Source organism: Protomyctophum parallelum (genome assembly GCF_964188405.1).
Source record: "Protomyctophum parallelum genome assembly, chromosome: 11".
NCBI classification, from domain to species: domain Eukaryota; kingdom Metazoa; phylum Chordata; class Actinopteri; order Myctophiformes; family Myctophidae; genus Protomyctophum; species Protomyctophum parallelum.
The window spans coordinates 46,574,941-46,594,713 of record NC_139707.1 but is presented as its reverse complement, the minus strand read 5'-3'; the positions used below and the strand labels follow the sequence as shown (position 1 = coordinate 46,594,713).

At 46.1% G+C, this 19,773-nt stretch overlaps 1 protein-coding gene across 1 annotated transcript in view; it reads right to left on the bottom strand.

The window, feature by feature from the left end:
* The window catches only part of LOC310867043 (NACHT, LRR and PYD domains-containing protein 3-like), an 88,186-nt gene extending 68,641 nt beyond the window's left edge, over nt 1-19,545 (bottom strand). The window contains exons 1-2 of the mRNA XM_083776836.1: nt 19,399-19,545; nt 18,299-18,412 (exon numbers count right to left, since the gene is read on the bottom strand). Of these exons, the coding sequence (XP_083632962.1) occupies nt 18,299-18,412; nt 19,399-19,478 (194 nt within the window). The 5' untranslated portion in view covers nt 19,479-19,545. The remainder of the gene's footprint in view (nt 1-18,298; nt 18,413-19,398) is intronic.
* Between the last annotated feature and the right edge of the window lie 228 nt (nt 19,546-19,773).

The following is a 19,773-nucleotide window of genomic DNA, read 5'->3' as shown; positions in this document are numbered from 1 at the left end:
CTAGCGGTGAGGCAACACTACCGACTGTGCCACTGTCCCCCCTCTTGGTTTTATTTTTGATAAAGATTTTAAACTTAATAAACAAATCAGCTCCGTCGTTAAAACTCTCTTCTTCCAATCATCGCCACGGTCAAATCCTACCTCCCCTAAAAACAGCTGGAGATGGTTATCCACGCTTTGATTTCATCAAGAATAGATTATTGCAACTCTTTGTATATTGGCATCGACCAGGCATCACTCAGGCGTTTACAGCTAGCGCAGAACACAGCTGCCCGCCTTCTCACCGGCACTATAAAATATGTTATAGTGTATATTGTATAGTGTTATAGTGTATATTGTATAGTGTTACAGTGTTATAGTGTTGTATATATTTATAGGAGGGTTGACATACTGTGAATCAGGAGGTCCAGGTTCGTTACTGAATTCAGGAGGCGTTCCGTTAGACATGTCACTCTTCACAGACAGAAGGCTGGGAGTTGGAGACTCTGCTCTGTGGTGGACACTTCTGGAATCATACAGACAGAAATAACAATACATAAACAACAGAGACAGTGAATAATACTACTAGAAATAATACTAAGTAAATAACAGACAGTAATTAGCATAACAGTAGCTTGTATTCCATGTAGTACAAACAGTGCAATGGAATGATTTGCCCAAGGAGATAAAGACAAGTGCCTCTCTAAACACTTCAAATTTAGGTCAGGATTGAGAAGGCGTTTTTAGAATCCTGAATGGGTCTGTTGAATTGAGCAATTGTAACAGTTATCTCCTTAACACATTCCGACCAGGATTACTGCATGTTTTTGTGAGGGTATACCTACCCTAGGGGACACGGGGAGAACATGTGAGGGTACCTACCCTAGGGGACACGGGGAGAACATGTGAGGGTACCTACCCTAGGGGACACGGGGAGAACATGTGAGGGTACCTACCCTAGGGGACACGGGCAGAACATGTGAGGGTAGCTACCCTAGGGGACACGGGAAGAACATGTGAGGGTACATACCCTAGGGGACACGGGGATAACATGTGAGGGTACCTATCCTAGGGGACACAGGGAGAACATGTGAGGGTACCTACCCTAGGGGACACGGGGAGAACGTGAGGATACCTACCCTAGGGGACACAGGGAGAACATGTGAGGGTACCTACCCTAGGGGACATGGGGAGAACATGTGAGGGTACCAACCCTAGGGGACACAGGGAGAACATGTGAGGGTACCGACCCTAGGGGAAACGAGGAGAACATACAAACTCCACACAGAAAGGCCCTTTCACCAACCCCGCCTCGGGTATGGGCATTGATGACGCAGAGGAGAGAACACGCCCCCAGCGCCCACAGCGGGAATCGAACCCAGGACCTTCTAGCGGTGAGGCAACACTACCGACTGTGCCACTGTCCCCCCTCTTGGTTTTATTTTTGATAAAGATTTTAAACTTAATAAACAAATCAGCTCCGTCGTTAAAACTCTCTTCTTCCAATCATCGCCACGGTCAAATCCTACCTCCCCTAAAAACAGCTGGAGATGGTTATCCACGCTTTGATTTCATCAAGAATAGATTATTGCAACTCTTTGTATATTGGCATCGACCAGGCATCACTCAGGCGTTTACAGCTAGCGCAGAACACAGCTGCCCGCCTTCTCACCGGCACTATAAAATATGTTATAGTGTATATTGTATAGTGTTACAGTGTTATAGTGTTGTATATATTTATAGGAGGGTTGACATACTGTGAATCAGGAGGTCCAGGTTCGTTACTGAATTCAGGAGGCATTCCTTTAGACATGTCACTCTTCACAGACAGAAGGCTGGGAGTTGGAGACTCTGCTCTGTGGTGGACACTTCTGGAATCATACAGACAGAAATAACAATACATAAATAACAGAGACAGTGAATAATACTACTAGAAATAATACTAAGTAAATAACAGACAGTAATTAGCATAACAGTAGCTTGTATTCCATGTAGTACAAACGGTGCAATGGAATGATTTGCCCAAGGAGATAAAGACAAGTGCCTCTCTAAACACTTCAAATTTAGGTCAGGATTGAGAAGGCGTTTTTAGAATCCTGAATGGGTCTGATGAATTGAGCAATTGTAACAGTTATCACCTTAACACATTCCGACCAGGATTACTGCATGTTTTTGTGAGGGTATACCTACCCTAGGGGACACGGGGAGAACATGTGAGGGTACCTACCCTAGGGGACACAGGGAGAACATGTGAGGGTACCTACCCTAGGGGACACGGGGAGAACATGTGAGGGTACCTACCCTAGGGGACACGGGCAGAACATGTGAGGGTAGCTACCCTAGGGGACACGGGAAGAACATGTGAGGGTACATACCCTAGGGGACACGGGGATAACATGTGAGGGTACCTATCCTAGGGGACACAGGGAGAACATGTGAGGGTACCTACCCTAGGGGACACGGGGAGAACATGTGAGGGTACCTACCCTAGGGGACACGGGGAGAACATGTGAGGGTACCTACCCTAGGGGACATGGGGAGAACATGTGAGGGTACCAACCCTAGGGGACACAGGGAGAACATGTGAGGGTACCTACCCTAGGGGAAACGAGGAGAACATACAAACTCCACACAGAAAGGCCCTTTCACCAACCCCGCCTCGGGTATGGGCATTGATGACGCAGAGGAGAGAACACGCCCCCAGCGCCCACAGCGGGAATCGAACCCAGGACCTTCTAGCGGTGAGGCAACACTACCGACTGTGCCACTGTCCCCCCTCTTGGTTTTATTTTTGATAAAGATTTTAAACTTAATAAACAAATCAGCTCCGTCGTTAAAACTCTCTTCTTCCAATCATCGCCACGGTCAAATCCTACCTCCCCTAAAAACAGCTGGAGATGGTTATCCACGCTTTGATTTCATCAAGAATAGATTATTGCAACTCTTTGTATATTGGCATCGACCAGGCATCACTCAGGCGTTTACAGCTAGCGCAGAACACAGCTGCCCGCCTTCTCACCGGCACTATAAAATATGTTATAGTCAGTGTTGGGCAAGTTACTTTGAAAGCGTAGCTTGTAAAGCTACAAGTAGCTCACCATGGCAGTAGCTTGATCAAGCTACATAGCTACCCCTGGAGAGATGTAGCTTGTAAAGCTACAGCTACATGGAAAAAGTAGCTCAAAGTAGCTCAGCTACTTTTTATTTTTCAGCGTTAAATTGAGAATGTACATGCGGGAGACCCCTCCTCCCCTCTGGGAGACCCCTCCCCCCCTCTGGGAGACCCCTCCCACCCTGCTCCCCTCAGGGAGACCCCTCCTCCCCCTGCTCCCCTCTGGGATTCCCCTCCCACCCTGCTCCCCTCTGGGAGACCCCTCCTCCCCCTGCTCCCCTCTGGGAGACCCCCCCACCCTGCTCCCCTCTGGGAGACCCCTCCTCATCCTGCTCCCCTCTGGGAGACCCCCCCACCCTGCTCCCCTCTGGGAGACCCCTCCTCACCCTGCTCCCCTCTGGGAGACCCCCCCACCCTGCTCCCCTCTGGGAGACCCCCCCACCCTGCTCCCCTCTGGGAGACCCCCCCACCCTGCTCCCCTCTGGGAGACCCCTCCTCACCCTGCTCCCCTCTGGGAGACCCACCCACCCTGCTCCCCTCTGGGAGACCCCTCCTCCCCCTGCTCCCCTCTGGGAGACCCCCCCACCCTGCTCCCCTCTGGGAGACCCCTCCTCCCCCTGCTCCCCTCTGGGAGACCCCTCCTCCCCTCTAGGAGACCCCTGCTCCCCCCTGGGAGACCCCTCCCACCCTGTGATACCAGGGCCAATCAGAGGCCAATTAGAGGCAGCTGTCAAGTGCTGATATGCCCTCAAAGCAATCAGAAAAAGGAACAGTCCTTGATTTTTCAAAGGGGGTTCTAGTACAAGAATTAACACAGCAACCAATGGTCAAAATTAATATATTTCTTTCATGTTATTGCCCAAAATTGTAGCTTGTAACTTGAGTAGCTAAGCTACAAAAAATTACCCAAAAGGTAGCTGAGCTACTTGACGAGGTACACAAATATGAATGTAGCTAAAATACCACAAGCTACAGCAAAATGTAGCTCAGCTACGTAGCTCAGCTACATGTAGCTTAATACTCCCCAACACTGGTTATAGTGTATATTGTATAGTGTTACAGTGTATATTGTATAGTGTTACAGTGTTATAGTGTTGTATATATTTATAGGAGGGTTGACATACTGTGAATCAGGAGGTCCAGGTTCGTTACTGAATTCAGGAGGCATTCCTTTAGACATGTCACTCTTCACAGACAGAAGGCTGGGAGTTGGAGACTCTGCTCTGTGGTGGACACTTCTGGAATCATACAGACAGAAATAACAATAAATAAACAACAGAGACAGTGAATAATACTACTAGAAATAATACTAAGTAAATAACAGAAGGTAATTAGCATAACAGTAGCTTGTATTCCATGTAGTACAAACGGTGCAATGGAATGATTTGCCCAAGGAGATAAAGACAAGTGCCTCTCTAAACACTTCAAATTTAGGTCAGGATTGAGAAGGCGTTTTTAGAATCCTGAATGGGTCTGTTGAATTGAGCAATTGTAACAGTTATCTCCTTAACACATTCCGACCAGGATTACTGCATGTTTTTGTGAGGGTATACCTACCCTAGGGGACACGGGGAGAACATGTGAGGGTACCTACCCTAGGGGACACGGGGAGAACATGTGAGGGTACCTACCCTAGGGGACACGGGGAGAACATGTGAGGGTACCTACCCTAGGGGACACGGGCAGAACATGTGAGGGTAGCTACCCTAGGGGACACGGGAAGAACATGTGAGGGTACATATACCCTAGGGGACACGGGGATAACATGTGAGGGTACCTATCCTAGGGGACACAGGGAGAACATGTGAGGGTACCTACCCTAGGGGACACGGGGAGAACATGTGAGGGTACCTACCCTAGGGGACACAGGGAGAACATGTGAGGGTACCTACCCTAGGGGACATGGGGAGAACATGTGAGGGTACCAACCCTAGGGGACACAGGGAGAACATGTGAGGGTACCTACCCTAGGGGAAACGAGGAGAACATACAAACTCCACACAGAAAGGCCCTTTCACCAACCCCGCCTCGGGTATGGGCATTGATGACGCAGAGGAGAGAACACGCCCCCAGCGCCCACAGCGGGAATCGAACCCAGGACCTTCTAGCGGTGAGGCAACACTACCGACTGTGCCACTGTCCCCCCTCTTGGTTTTATTTTTGATAAAGATTTTAAACTTAATAAACAAATCAGCTCCGTCGTTAAAACTCTCTTCTTCCAATCATCGCCACGGTCAAATCCTACCTCCCCTAAAAACAGCTGGAGATGGTTATCCACGCTTTGATTTCATCAAGAATAGATTATTGCAACTCTTTGTATATTGGCATCGACCAGGCATCACTCAGGCGTTTACAGCTAGCGCAGAACACAGCTGCCCGCCTTCTCACCGGCACTATAAAATATGTTATAGTGTATATTGTATAGTGTTACAGTGTATATTGTATAGTGTTACAGTGTTATAGTGTTGTATATATTTATAGGAGGGTTGACATACTGTGAATCAGGAGGTCCAGGTTCGTTACTGAATTCAGGAGGCATTCCTTTAGACATGTCACTCTTCACAGACAGAAGGCTGGGAGTTGGAGACTCTGCTCTATGGTGGACACTTCTGGAATCATACAGACAGAAATAACAATAAATAAACAACAGAGACAGTGAATAATACTAATCAAACGCAGCACGCGGAGCGGCGGAGTCAGTTCAGTCAGTCAACCTCAAGGGAAGTTCTTGCTTGCTCAAAGGCCCATACTATGCTCAAGGGGTTAACATGCTGCATTACTATGTGGGAGTATACGTGTGTGCAAGTCTCTCACGTCATTCGCTGATGCGGCAGTCAGCTGACTAAGTGGGCAGCTACTTAAGCTCACTAGACTCCATGCTCTTCCTGCCTTCCTCTGCTCATGGTTCCCCGGTTGTTGTGATGTTTTCTGTTCCTCGTGGTTATTGCTGCTGCCTTTGCTGTCCGCGTGTGCAGCTACTGCTGCTTAAATTATGCTTCTCAGCTTCTGTCCATGCTGTGATAAGGGCCTGCAGGTTGTATGCACAATATTAAGTTGATATGAGTCTGCTAATGCTGCTGAGCTCGATTTGTGGCTTCATCAAGCTTCATAATAGCCTGTTCTGGTAATTAAGCCGGATGCACAGACAGTGCTGCAGCTTCTATTGTAATGTGGTACGTGTCTAGTGTCTACAGTCAAAGCCACGCTTTCATTTTGCTGATGTTTTGCCAAGTCAGCTCAGGTGCAGTGTTTGTCCCCTCCAGCTATGGGTCCTCAACTCATGTGCAGTGGTTGCCACATGCGCTTTTATAAGCAACTTTGGGCTTGTTTTCTGTAGTTAATCGTTGTTCTGGGGTTCTGTCATAGATCCAAATGACCTCGTCCATGAAATGTATTGTTTCAAGTCATTGTAGTCATTAAGGTATATATATTGTAAACTAAGTTCTCACGTGGTGAGTCCTAGGTATGGGAAGGTTCTACACCTAGCTGCTTTCTTTCTCAAGATCTGGCAACTCTGCTGCCTGTTTGTCTCCAGTTCATTAATTTTGAAGCAAGACTTCAGTCACACTCTGCTTACTCTAGTATTACTTAACACTTTTTATATGTGCTTTGAAAGTATTGCCGTGAGTTAACTACCTCAATGGCAATCTCTATAGATTTGGTGCTTTACTGCTTTGTAGCCATGTGGTTGTTGAGGTTTCCTCATTGCCATGAGGGTTTGTTCATGCTAAACTAATGCTAAAGCTAGCACCCTTTCTCCATGTGATTATTATGTTTCATAGTGCCATAGCCTTCTGTCTAGTTTATTTACTCCTGTAAGATTTGTTTCTAGCTGTTTATTTTGGATGTATTTCTTAAATGGGCATTTAATTAGTGCTTCCTCTGTCGTGGTATCATGTCTCAGCTTCTCTATACGGGTTGAGCTGTCTTGGAGAAGAGCTGAAAGCCTTAACAAACTGCTGCCTCCGTCCGCCCCTCAAGCCTATCTAGCTGTCGGTCTAGTCTCTCTAGTGTATACCCTCCTCACCTTCTTTGAGGTCAGAAGTTCAGATCAATATATACGTACACGTATATAGCGTCTTGTCACCGTGCGTCCCATTGCCCATTTGTCACTTTTAATGTCTCAGATTCATATTGTATGTTCTGTTGATCAGTCCTTGAGTGGGATTAGGTAATGGCAGTTGCTTCGTGGGACTGAAGATGTTTCAGAAGGTGGTAGGTTAGCAGCTCGCTGCGTTGCTTCATTTCTGCACAGCTAACATCCACTGCCAGGAGCTCTAAATTGAACTCGTAAGCAATAATTCATCACTTATCCGTGAGAGGATCCGGGTTGAAGGAAGGCAGCCATAGACTATGTCTATGTTCGCAGCAAGCTTGGCTTCCGTGTCGCAGTGCTTGTGCGACCTATTGGTTGTGGTTTCCCCGGTGCAGTCTTGGGATTGTACTCTGCCAGTTGTATTCAGATCAGTAATTGATTTGATGTCGCTCAGTGCCACTATAGTATTGAGTAACAGCATTAGGAAAATGTATCCAAGTGTAACCCTAACCCTAACCCTAACCTTAACCCAACAGGATAATTATGTCATAGGTATCCTCTGCACTCGGCACCAATGGTCGGAATGGAGTAAGTCCCTGCGTCATACTAGCGTCACGTCCAGGGGCTGTACGTGTACATCAATCTGCTCACTCTACTGAAACAAGAGTTAGGCTCCTGCCCTCGGGCCTCATGACTCGGCAAGGCTGTTTTCTGCCCATCTTAGTTATTGCAACTAATGGCATTGGATGACAGTAATCAATTCATAGTTAATTGCATATATGTTATCAATCAACCGTAGCCTTTGTCATTGCTTCTTCATAGAAGCTGTTTAGCGCTGTGTTAAATTAATTAATTATTTTAATTAATTATTAATAATATTTAATACAAAAAAGTGGCTATTCAGGACAGGCACACATATAGGCATGCTTTCTCTCAAAGCATATCATGTTTTATCTGTTATCCGTGGCTCATTCGTTCATCAGGTCATGAACCCCAGATGATCTTTTGGTCCTAAGCTTTCTTTCAGCTCAATCACAGATGTCCCGGGTCGCTCAGTCAGGAGATTCACCAATGCTTCTTCAGCCGGTGTGGGCCGGTTGGGTTTCTTCAAAGTGATGGTTCTAGTATCTAGCGAAGAAGTAAGTCCATCACCATCACCCATGTGCAGGCTGCAGCGCTGTCGATCCTGCACCATTATTTATAGATTGCTTGCATGGGTCATCTCATCTTAGTTCTGGAGAGTGGTATCGAACAGTTCTCGGGTCTGCATGACATGAAGCTTAACTTCTTTAAAGCTCAGAATCAATTGCTCAAAGGCCGCTTGAGAGCATATGCCGCTCATTTAAGTTAATTCATAAAGGGTCTCTATCAGGTCCTCCATGCTGGCCTACTTGAAGTGCCTAAAAGAATGCACAAAAAGAGGCAGCTTTTTGCTTCTACGGCCCAACGGCCTGGAATAAACTTCCATTCGAGCTCAGACACGCACCCTCTGTAGACTCACCATGCGCTGTCAAGCTACTTTAGAGCCAAGTGTGCCCGGACCACTAAGTCAACATGGTCAAATGTATTTTGATCAAACAGTCTTTCTCAGTCTTTCATTTGTCCACAAAAAAAAAAAAAAAAAAAAAAAAAAAAAAAACAATCTTTTGTTTAAAGATATGTCACTCTGACACTGTAACATAGGTTTTTGGAGTTTCACTACAGAAATCAAGAACTGTGCAAGATTAACCATGCATATTAATGAATTATTATATTTCATGATACAGAATGAGATTATGTACTACTTCTCAAAGTGGGGTCCTTGACTGGGTTGTCCCCAAAATAATGAATATAGCATTCAAATCTGCTATAGACCAGCAATTGACATGGATAGACAATGATTCCACTTGTATTATAAGGAGAGACATTCAGAAGCAGCTTGGACTCCTCATGCATAGAAGGAGGCATGATGTCAGTCCGCTGCCCCCCCCAGGTTGGCAGAGGAAGTTTAGCGCCCAGGATTACATTACATAATTGGCACTGGCTGAAAAGAAACTAGGTTACAAATCAACAATTGCGGCAATTTTGTTCTTGCCATTGTTCTATCATTTTAACCACTTGTGTTTTATTGTATTATATTTTTTGTGTCCTGCCCTGTGAAGCACTTTGAGCTGCATTTATGGATGAAAGGTGCTATACAAATAAAGTTTATTATTATTATCACTTGGGTGTTTAAATAGTTTAGGATTAAGATCTAAGGCTTCTCTTTAAGTATTGGTATCTCGGCTCGTGGGTGTGGGAAGTCTCTCCGTGCTTAGGATCCCCTATTCACTCTTTAATTCATTCAGTCAGGATGAAGTATAAGTAACTCTGTCTCTGCTCGTGTCTTTTAGTTCTACATTGGGCAACCTGCTCCGGCTGCGTTCCGGATTCCGTAAGGTGGCGTAAGCCCTGCTTAATCGGCTATCGGTCTCCTCAGCACATTCCCTGGCTACTCCCGATTCTACTGCCACGCTGATGCACCAGTCGCCACCTGAAACTCAGGCCATGGTCCTCATCTGCCCATGAATCATCATCATGTGCATCTAATCGGAAGAGCTTTCAGTTGTTTATTCAGGATGTAATGAGTGCAAGTGCTGTATTCAATCAGGAATGGTAATCTTATTACCTTCATATACGGTGGTCGCTGGGGGTAGTTCAATTGGTGGCATGTCACAAGCTAATGTTAATAATGGTTCGTTGATGTTCCTCTACAGTGGCATTAAAGGAACATCGGGGTAATTGTGGTTTCCTCACTCTGGCGTTAGAGGAACGTTGGGGTAACTTAAATGGTTGCACTACATGTAAGATCTGTGAAATAGTTCAGGTAAGCCTCACGGCTATGGCATGCGCCATAGTTACACGCAGCTCACGTGTATCCGTGCAGGATCCAGAAATGCATAGCTTGCACTCTCGAGTCACTATCGAGTGGGACATCTGCCCGGATGTGTATCGGTTGAGAATTCCCGTAGGCTGATGGCGTTTCCTCATAAGGAACGTCGGCGTAATTGGGCCAATGGTGTGTCCTCATACTGGCAGTAGAGGAACATTGGCGTTGCACTACACGTAAGCCCTGCGAAAGCAGCGTAGAATATTCCTCTATAGTGGCATAGAGGAATGGCCTATCGGCAAGCGTAGCCATGCAGGCCTTTTTCAGCTTAAGCTTAAGGTTAGTATAGGCTTGTACTCCAAACCAACGGGTTTTGAGTCCGGCTTTCACCCCACACATTACTTTCTCAGAGATAAGCCTCACGGCTCGCAGTCATGGCTACACATAGCTCACATAAGTTAAAATATCCGCGCAAGATCCAGAAAATGCATAGCCGTTGCATTTCGTCACTATCGAGTGGGATATCTGCCCGGATGTTTGGGACATCTGCCCGGGTGTGCCCGTAGGGCGTTCTCGGTTCTGCTTTGTTGGGGGGGTTAGCAATCCGTGCAGGCTCCAGAAATGCATATTCGCATTTCGTCACTGTGCATTCATAGTGGGTCACCTGCCCGGATCAACGGTGAGTATGTGTGTTGGGGGGTTATTGTATATCTATCTCCCTGCTCTTATGTTTTAGGATGTTGCTTAATCATGCCGAGCAGGGAGAAATCCAGCAGAGCCGAACGCCAAGTCAAATATCATATGCACACTCATTACTCATTCTTCAATAAATATTGTTTAATCTATTCGTGAGTTGTCTGACTGAAATCAAACGCAGCACGCGGAGCGGCGGAGTCAGTTCAGTCAGTCAACCTCAAGGGAAGTTCTTGCTTGCTCAAAGGCCCATACTATGCTCAAGGGGTTAACATGCTGCATTACTATGTGGGAGTATACGTGTGTGCAAGTCTCTCACGTCATTCGCTGATGCGGCAGTCAGCTGACTAAGTGGGCAGCTACTTAAGCTCACTAGACTCCATGCTCTTCCTGCCTTCCTCTGCTCATGGTTCCCCGGTTGTTGTGATGTTTTCTCCCACCACCACCCCAGCACCACCGGTGGGCTCTGCTATCTATGCTCCCCATGGGGGGGTTATTGTATATCTATCTCCCTGCTCTTATGTTTTAGGATGTTGCTTAATCATGCCGAGCAGGGAGAAATCCAGCAGAGCCGAACGCCAAGTCAAATATCATATGCACACTCATTACTCATTCTTCAATAAATATTGTTTAATCTATTCGTGAGTTGTCTGACTGAACTAGAAATAATACTAAGTAAATAACAGACAGTAACTAGAAAAAGTGCCCTTCTGGGCACAGGTCTCCACCAGGAGGATAGGAATATTTAGGAGTAATATAAACATGTTTTTTGTTTGTTTGTTCCAATCTTTGCCAAACAGGATAGAATATGGGAAATGGTGCAGATCCGTGTTGATGGCACGCATGCACAATCCACCTGTTGGTGGCGCTATAACAGGGCAATGTGAAATGGGTGGGCTATATTCCTCAGCCTAGTAGGAAAGTGCGTGAAAGATTTCACGTGAAATTGCACGCTGCGTTCATGATTTGAGGTTTTTTGTTCAAAACAGGCCAATCCTGCAAAATTGAAAGCCAATGTTAAGCCAATTAGGATGGAATATGAAATATCAGACACATCCGTCTTGAGCACATGACTATGGAGATACTGTGTAACGATTTGCGGGATTTTTGGACAAAATCTGTAGGTGTACTGTGCAAAAACTTGTTTTGCACAAAGCGGCCTCCTGGTGGCGCTATAACAGGCCGTTCTGGAAATTTTGGGGCAGAGGTTCATCGTTGGCATCCAGGGAGTGTGTGTGCAAAATGTGGCATCGACCGGGTTAACGGTGGCCGAGATTAGCTTGTCACGGACGGACGGACGGACACACGGACGGACGGACGGAGTGCAAAACATACTCTCTCCCCATGCCTTCGGCCTGGTGGAGACAGGCCTGGTGGAGACAATTAGCATAACAGTAGCTTGTATTCCATGTAGTACAAACGGTGCAATGGAATGATTTGCCCAAGGAGATAAAGACAAGTGCCTCTCTAAACACTTCAAATTTAGGTCAGGATTGAGAAGGCGTTTTTAGAATCCTGAACGGGTCTGTTGAATTGAGCAATTGTGACAGTTATCTCCTTAACACATTCCGACCAGGATTACTGCATGTTTCTGTGAGGGTATACCTACCCTAGGGGACACGGGGAGAACATGTGAGGGTACCTACCCTAGGGGACACGGGGATAACATGTGAGGGTACATACCCTAGGGGACACAGGGAGAACATGTGAGGGTACCTACCCTAGGGGACACGGGGAGAACATGTGAGGGTACCTACCCTAGGGGACATGGGGAGAACATGTGAGGGTACCAACCCTAGGGGACACAGGGAGAACATGTGAGGGTACCTACCCTAGGGGAAACGAGGAGAACATACAAACTCCACACAGAAAGGCCCTTTCACCAACCCCGCCTCGGGTATGGGCATTGATGACGCAGAGGAGAGAACACGCCCCCAGCGCCCACAGCGGGAATCGAACCCAGGACCTTCTAGCGGTGAGGCAACACTACCGACTGTGCCACTGTCCCCCCTCTTGGTTTTATTTTTGATAAAGATTTTAAACTTAATAAACAAATCAGCTCCGTCGTTAAAACTCTCTTCTTCCAATCATCGCCACGGTCAAATCCTACCTCCCCTAAAAACAGCTGGAGATGGTTATCCACGCTTTGATTTCATCAAGAATAGATTATTGCAACTCTTTGTATATTGGCATCGACCAGGCATCACTCAGGCGTTTACAGCTAGCGCAGAACACAGCTGCCCGCCTTCTCACCGGCACTATAAAATATGTTATAGTGTATATTGTATAGTGTTACAGTGTATATTGTATAGTGTTACAGTGTTATAGTGTTGTATATATTTATAGGAGGGTTGACATACTGTGAATCAGGAGGTCCAGGTTCGTTACTGAATTCAGGAGGCATTCCTTTAGACATGTCACTCTTCACAGACAGAAGGCTGGGAGTTGGAGACTCTGCTCTGTGGTGGACACTTCTGGAATCATACAGACAGAAATAACAATAAATAAACAACAGAGACAGTGAATAATACTACTAGAAATAATACTAAGTAAATAACAGAAGGTAATTAGCATAACAGTAGCTTGTATTCCATGTAGTACAAACGGTGCAATGGAATGATTTGCCCAAGGAGATAAAGACAAGTGCCTCTCTAAACACTTCAAATTTAGGTCAGGATTGAGAAGGCGTTTTTAGAATCCTGAATGGGTCTGTTGAATTGAGCAATTGTAACAGTTATCTCCTTAACACATTCCGACCAGGATTACTGCATGTTTTTGTGAGGGTATACCTACCCTAGGGGACACGGGGAGAACATGTGAGGGTACCTACCCTAGGGGACACGGGGAGAACATGTGAGGGTACCTACCCTAGGGGACACGGGGAGAACATGTGAGGGTACCTACCCTAGGGGACACGGGCAGAACATGTGAGGGTAGCTACCCTAGGGGACACGGGAAGAACATGTGAGGGTACATATACCCTAGGGGACACGGGGATAACATGTGAGGGTACCTATCCTAGGGGACACAGGGAGAACATGTGAGGGTACCTACCCTAGGGGACACGGGGAGAACATGTGAGGGTACCTACCCTAGGGGACACAGGGAGAACATGTGAGGGTACCTACCCTAGGGGACATGGGGAGAACATGTGAGGGTACCAACCCTAGGGGACACAGGGAGAACATGTGAGGGTACCTACCCTAGGGGAAACGAGGAGAACATACAAACTCCACACAGAAAGGCCCTTTCACCAACCCCGCCTCGGGTATGGGCATTGATGACGCAGAGGAGAGAACACGCCCCCAGCGCCCACAGCGGGAATCGAACCCAGGACCTTCTAGCGGTGAGGCAACACTACCGACTGTGCCACTGTCCCCCCTCTTGGTTTTATTTTTGATAAAGATTTTAAACTTAATAAACAAATCAGCTCCGTCGTTAAAACTCTCTTCTTCCAATCATCGCCACGGTCAAATCCTACCTCCCCTAAAAACAGCTGGAGATGGTTATCCACGCTTTGATTTCATCAAGAATAGATTATTGCAACTCTTTGTATATTGGCATCGACCAGGCATCACTCAGGCGTTTACAGCTAGCGCAGAACACAGCTGCCCGCCTTCTCACCGGCACTATAAAATATGTTATAGTGTATATTGTATAGTGTTACAGTGTATATTGTATAGTGTTACAGTGTTATAGTGTTGTATATATTTATAGGAGGGTTGACATACTGTGAATCAGGAGGTCCAGGTTCGTTACTGAATTCAGGAGGCATTCCTTTAGACATGTCACTCTTCACAGACAGAAGGCTGGGAGTTGGAGACTCTGCTCTATGGTGGACACTTCTGGAATCATACAGACAGAAATAACAATAAATAAACAACAGAGACAGTGAATAATACTACTAGAAATAATACTAAGTAAATAACAGACAGTAACTAGAAAAAGTGCCCTTCTGGGCACAGGTCTCCACCAGGAGGATAGGAATATTTAGGAGTAATATAAACATGTTTTTTGTTTGTTTGTTCCAATCTTTGCCAAACAGGATAGAATATGGGAAATGGTGCAGATCCGTGTTGATGGCACGCATGCACAATCCACCTGTTGGTGGCGCTATAACAGGGCAATGTGAAATGGGTGGGCTATATTCCTCAGCCTAGTAGGAAAGTGCGTGAAAGATTTCACGTGAAATTGCACGCTGCGTTCATGATTTGAGGTTTTTTGTTCAAAACAGGCCAATCCTGCAAAATTGAAAGCCAATGTTAAGCCAATTAGGATGGAATATGAAATATCAGACACATCCGTCTTGAGCACATGACTATGGAGATACTGTGTAACGATTTGCGGGATTTTTGGACAAAATCTGTAGGTGTACTGTGCAAAAACTTGTTTTGCACAAAGCGGCCTCCTGGTGGCGCTATAACAGGCCGTTCTGGAAATTTTGGGGCAGAGGTTCATCGTTGGCATCCAGGGAGTGTGTGTGCAAAATGTGGCATCGACCGGGTTAACGGTGGCCGAGATTAGCTTGTCACGGACGGACGGACGGACACACGGACACACGGACGGACGGACGGAGTGCAAAACATACTCTCTCCCCATGCCTTCGGCCTGGTGGAGACAGGCCTGGTGGAGACAATTAGCATAACAGTAGCTTGTATTCCATGTAGTACAAACGGTGCAATGGAATGATTTGCCCAAGGAGATAAAGACAAGTGCCTCTCTAAACACTTCAAATTTAGGTCAGGATTGAGAAGGCGTTTTTAGAATCCTGAATGGGTCTGTTGAATTGAGCAATTGTGACAGTTATCTCCTTAACACATTCCGACCAGGATTACTGCATGTTTCTGTGAGGGTATACCTACCCTAGGGGACACGGGGAGAACATGTGAGGGTACCTACCCTAGGGGACACGGGGATAACATGTGAGGGTACATACCCTAGGGGACACAGGGAGAACATGTGAGGGTACCTACCCTAGGGGACACGGGGAGAACATGTGAGGGTACCTACCCTAGGGGACATGGGGAGAACATGTGAGGGTACCAACCCTAGGGGACACAGGGAGAACATGTGAGGGTACCTACCCTAGGGGAAACGAGGAGAACATACAAACTCCACACAGAAAGGCCCTTTCACCAACCCCGCCTCGGGTATGGGCATTGATGACGCAGAGGAGAGAACACGCCCCCAGCGCCCACAGCGGGAATCGAACCCAGGACCTTCTAGCGGTGAGGCAACACTACCGACTGTGCCGCTGTCCCCCCTCTTGGTTTTATTTTTGATAAAGATTTTAAACTTAATAAACAAATCAGCTCCGTCGTTAAAACTCTCTTCTTCCAATCATCGCCACGGTCAAATCCTACCTCCCCTAAAAACAGCTGGAGATGGTTATCCACGCTTTGATTTCATAAAGAATAGATTATTGCAACTCTTTGTATATTGGCATCGACCAGGCATCACTCAGGCGTTTACAGCTAGCGCAGAACACAGCTGCCCGCCTTCTCACCGGCACTATGAAATATGTTAGTGTATATTGTATAGTGTTATAGTGTATATTGTATAGTGTTACAGTGTTATAGTGTTGTATATATTTATAGGAGGGTTGACATACTGTGAATCAGGAGGTCCAGGTTCGTTACTGAATTCAGGAGGCATTCCTTTAGACATGTCACTCTTCACAGACAGAAGGCTGGGAGTTGGAGACTCTGCTCTGTGGTGGACACTTCTGGAATCATACAGACAGAAATAACAATACATAAACAACAGAGACAGTGAATAATACTACTAGAAATAATACTAAGTAAATAACAGACAGTAATTAGCATAACAGTAGCTTGTATTCCATGTAGTACAAACGGTGCAATGGAATGATTTGCCCAAGGAGATAAAGACAAGTGCCTCTCTAAACACTTCAAATTTAGGTCAGGATTGAGAAGGCGTTTTTAGAATCCTGAATGGGTCTGTTGAATTGAGCAATTGTAACAGTTATCTCCTTAACACATTCCGACCAGGATTACTGCATGTTTTTGTGAGGGTATACCTACCCTAGGGGACATGGGGAGAACATGTGAGGGTACCTACCCTAGGGGACACGGGGAGAACATGTGAGGGTACCTACCCTAGGGGACACGGGGAGAACATGTGAGGGTACCTACCCTATAGGGGACACGGGCAGAACATGTGAGGGTAGCTACCCTAGGGGACACAGGAAGAACATGTGAGGGTACATACCCTAGGGCCTAGGGGACACGGGGATAACATGTGAGGGTACGTATTTTTGAATCAGCTCCGTCGTTAAAACTCTCTTCTTCCAATCATCGCCACGGTCAAATCCTACCTCCCCTAAAAACAGCTGGAGATGGTTATCCACGATAACATGTGAGGGTACCTATCCTAGGGGACACAGGGAGAACATGTGAGGGTACCTACCCTAGGGGACACGGGGAGAACATGTGAGGTTACCTACCCTAGGGGACACGGGAAGAACATGTGAGGGTACATACCCTAGGGGACATGCACAGGATAACATGTGAGGGTACCTACCCTAGGGGACACGCGGAGAACATGTGAGGGTACCTACCCTAGGGGACACGGGGAGAACATGTGAGGGTACCTACCCTAGGGGACACGGGGAGAACATGTGAGGGTACCTACCCTAGGGGACACGGGGAGAACATGTAAGGGTACCTACCCTAGAGGACACGGGGAGAACATGTGAGGGTAACTATCCTAGGGGACGCGGGGAGAACATGTGAGAGTACCTATCCTAGGGGACACGGGGAGAACATGTGAGGGTACATACCCTAGGGGACGCGGGGAGAACATGTGAGGGTACCTATCCTAGGGGACACGGGGAGAACATGTGAGGGTATACCTACCGTAGGGGACACGGGGAGAACATGTGAGGGTACCTACCCTAGGGGACACAGGGAGAACATGTGAGGGTACCTACCCTAGGGGACATGGGGGAGAACATGTGAGGGTACCTACCCTAGGTGACATGGGGAGAACATGTGAGGGTACCTACCCTAGGTGACATGGGGAGAACATGTGAGGGTACCTACCCTAGGGGAAACGGGGAGAACATACAAACTCCACACAGAAAGGCCCTTTCACCAACCCCGCCTCGGGTATGAGCATTGATGACGCAGAGGAGAGAACACGCCCCCAGCGCCCACAGCGGGAATCGAACCCAGGACCTTCTAGCTGTGAGGCTTACAACACTACCGACGGTTCCACTGTTCCCCCTCTTGGTTTTATTTTTGATAAAGATCTTAAACTTAATAAACAAATCAGCTCCGTCGTTAAAACTGATGGTTATCCATGCTTTGATTTCATCAAGAATAGATTATTGCAACTCTTTGTATATTGGCATCGACCAGGCGTCACTTAGGCGTTTACAGCTAGTGCAGAACACAGCTGCCCGCCTTCTCATCGGCACTATAAAACGTGAACACATTACTCCATTTCTGCCCCTCCCCATTAGATCTGCTAAGATAGATGCCATTTCTGCCCCTCCCCATTAGATCTGCTCTGATAGATGCTTTAGAAATAAAGTTTGATTTGACTTGGAGTACACAATTCAGACACCAGATGGAGCTGTTGGTTGTAAAGGAGTTCATGTTTCAACCTTTGATCAGTAGAGTGGTGTCCATCTTTTAAATCAATAAGTCCATGCATGGACGAGTCACTCTTCATGGAGACACAGCTGGGTACAGGAGAGACTGCTCTGTGATGATCAACCCTGCTACAAAGAGAGGAACAACAGGATTTAGTTTATTTATAAATAAGAGAAAGTGTAAGATGTGTAAGATGAGTGTATATATTTTTTTAATTTGCAGCTTTTTGTTTTAGGAATTTAGCTGTTTTTGACAGGGGGGCGGGGGCATTCAAGCATGGGGCTAAATATGAATTTCTTATAAAAAAAAATATATAGCGATCTCTTTTTTTATTATTTACTATAGTCCTACTAGACCCCAAGAAATTACATCTGGCCACAGAACGTCACAGGATCTACTGAATGTGTCAAACTGACATATTGAGCCTATACACACAGTGAGCCTTCCCTTTCAGTAGATCCTGTGATCTTTTGTGGCCAGATGTAATTTATTATATAAATAAATATAAATATAAATAATAAAAAAATAAATTGCTATAAAATGTTGCTATAATACATGCTCGAATGCCCCCGCCCCCTGTCAAAATCAGCTAAAATCCCTAAAACGAAAGAAAGCAGCAAATGAAAAAAAAAATGAACACTCATCTTTTACTTTATCTAATAACAACTTAAAACATCAACCTTGGTTGAAAAAAACTATAGTTGTGTTTTAAGTTTTAATATTGCCAGCTAAATAAAAAAATAATCCATTATTATTATTTGGATATACACAACAACATTACAATTTAAAACGGTTAAAACGTTGTTTTATGAGAAAACATTGTTTTATGAGTCGGAGTCAGTGTAAGCTTGTAAATCTATTTACATCCATCACTCGTCTGTCCTCCTGACAACTTTTTCATTATTTTGACGAGCAACACGGCTGCACGATGGAGTAGATTAATGATGCTTCAGTGTATTTTGCAGGAACAGAGCGGTGCGTCTGCGATAAGGAACAGAGCGGTGCGTCTGCGATAAGGAACAGAGCGGTGCGTCTGCGATAAGGAACAGAGCGGTGCGTCTGCGATAAGGAACAGAGCGGTGCGTCTGCGATAAGGTGGTTGAATTCAAACCTTTCATCGGTCGGGTCGTCTCCGTCACTAGAGGTCAACGATGACATGCCAGAAGCAGAACTCCCACTCATTTTCTCCATAGAGATATTGTATTATCAGCTACAGTAAAATGACGTAACAATCCAGTATTTAGAAAGAGAACTTGACGTCACACCATTGACACTAATAGACCTGTCCAAAGCCCCTCCCCAAACTGCTATGGTCCAATCACAGCTAAGCATATCATGGGTTAGATAAACCTCTCCACCAATAGTTTTCCTATATGATAAAACATTGTTATAAAAAATAAATGCCATGCACATATTTTTCCAGTGCATACAGTATGGCAGGCCTTGTTGTTGTATTTGGAAGAGATTTTTATGGTCTGGTTCCAAA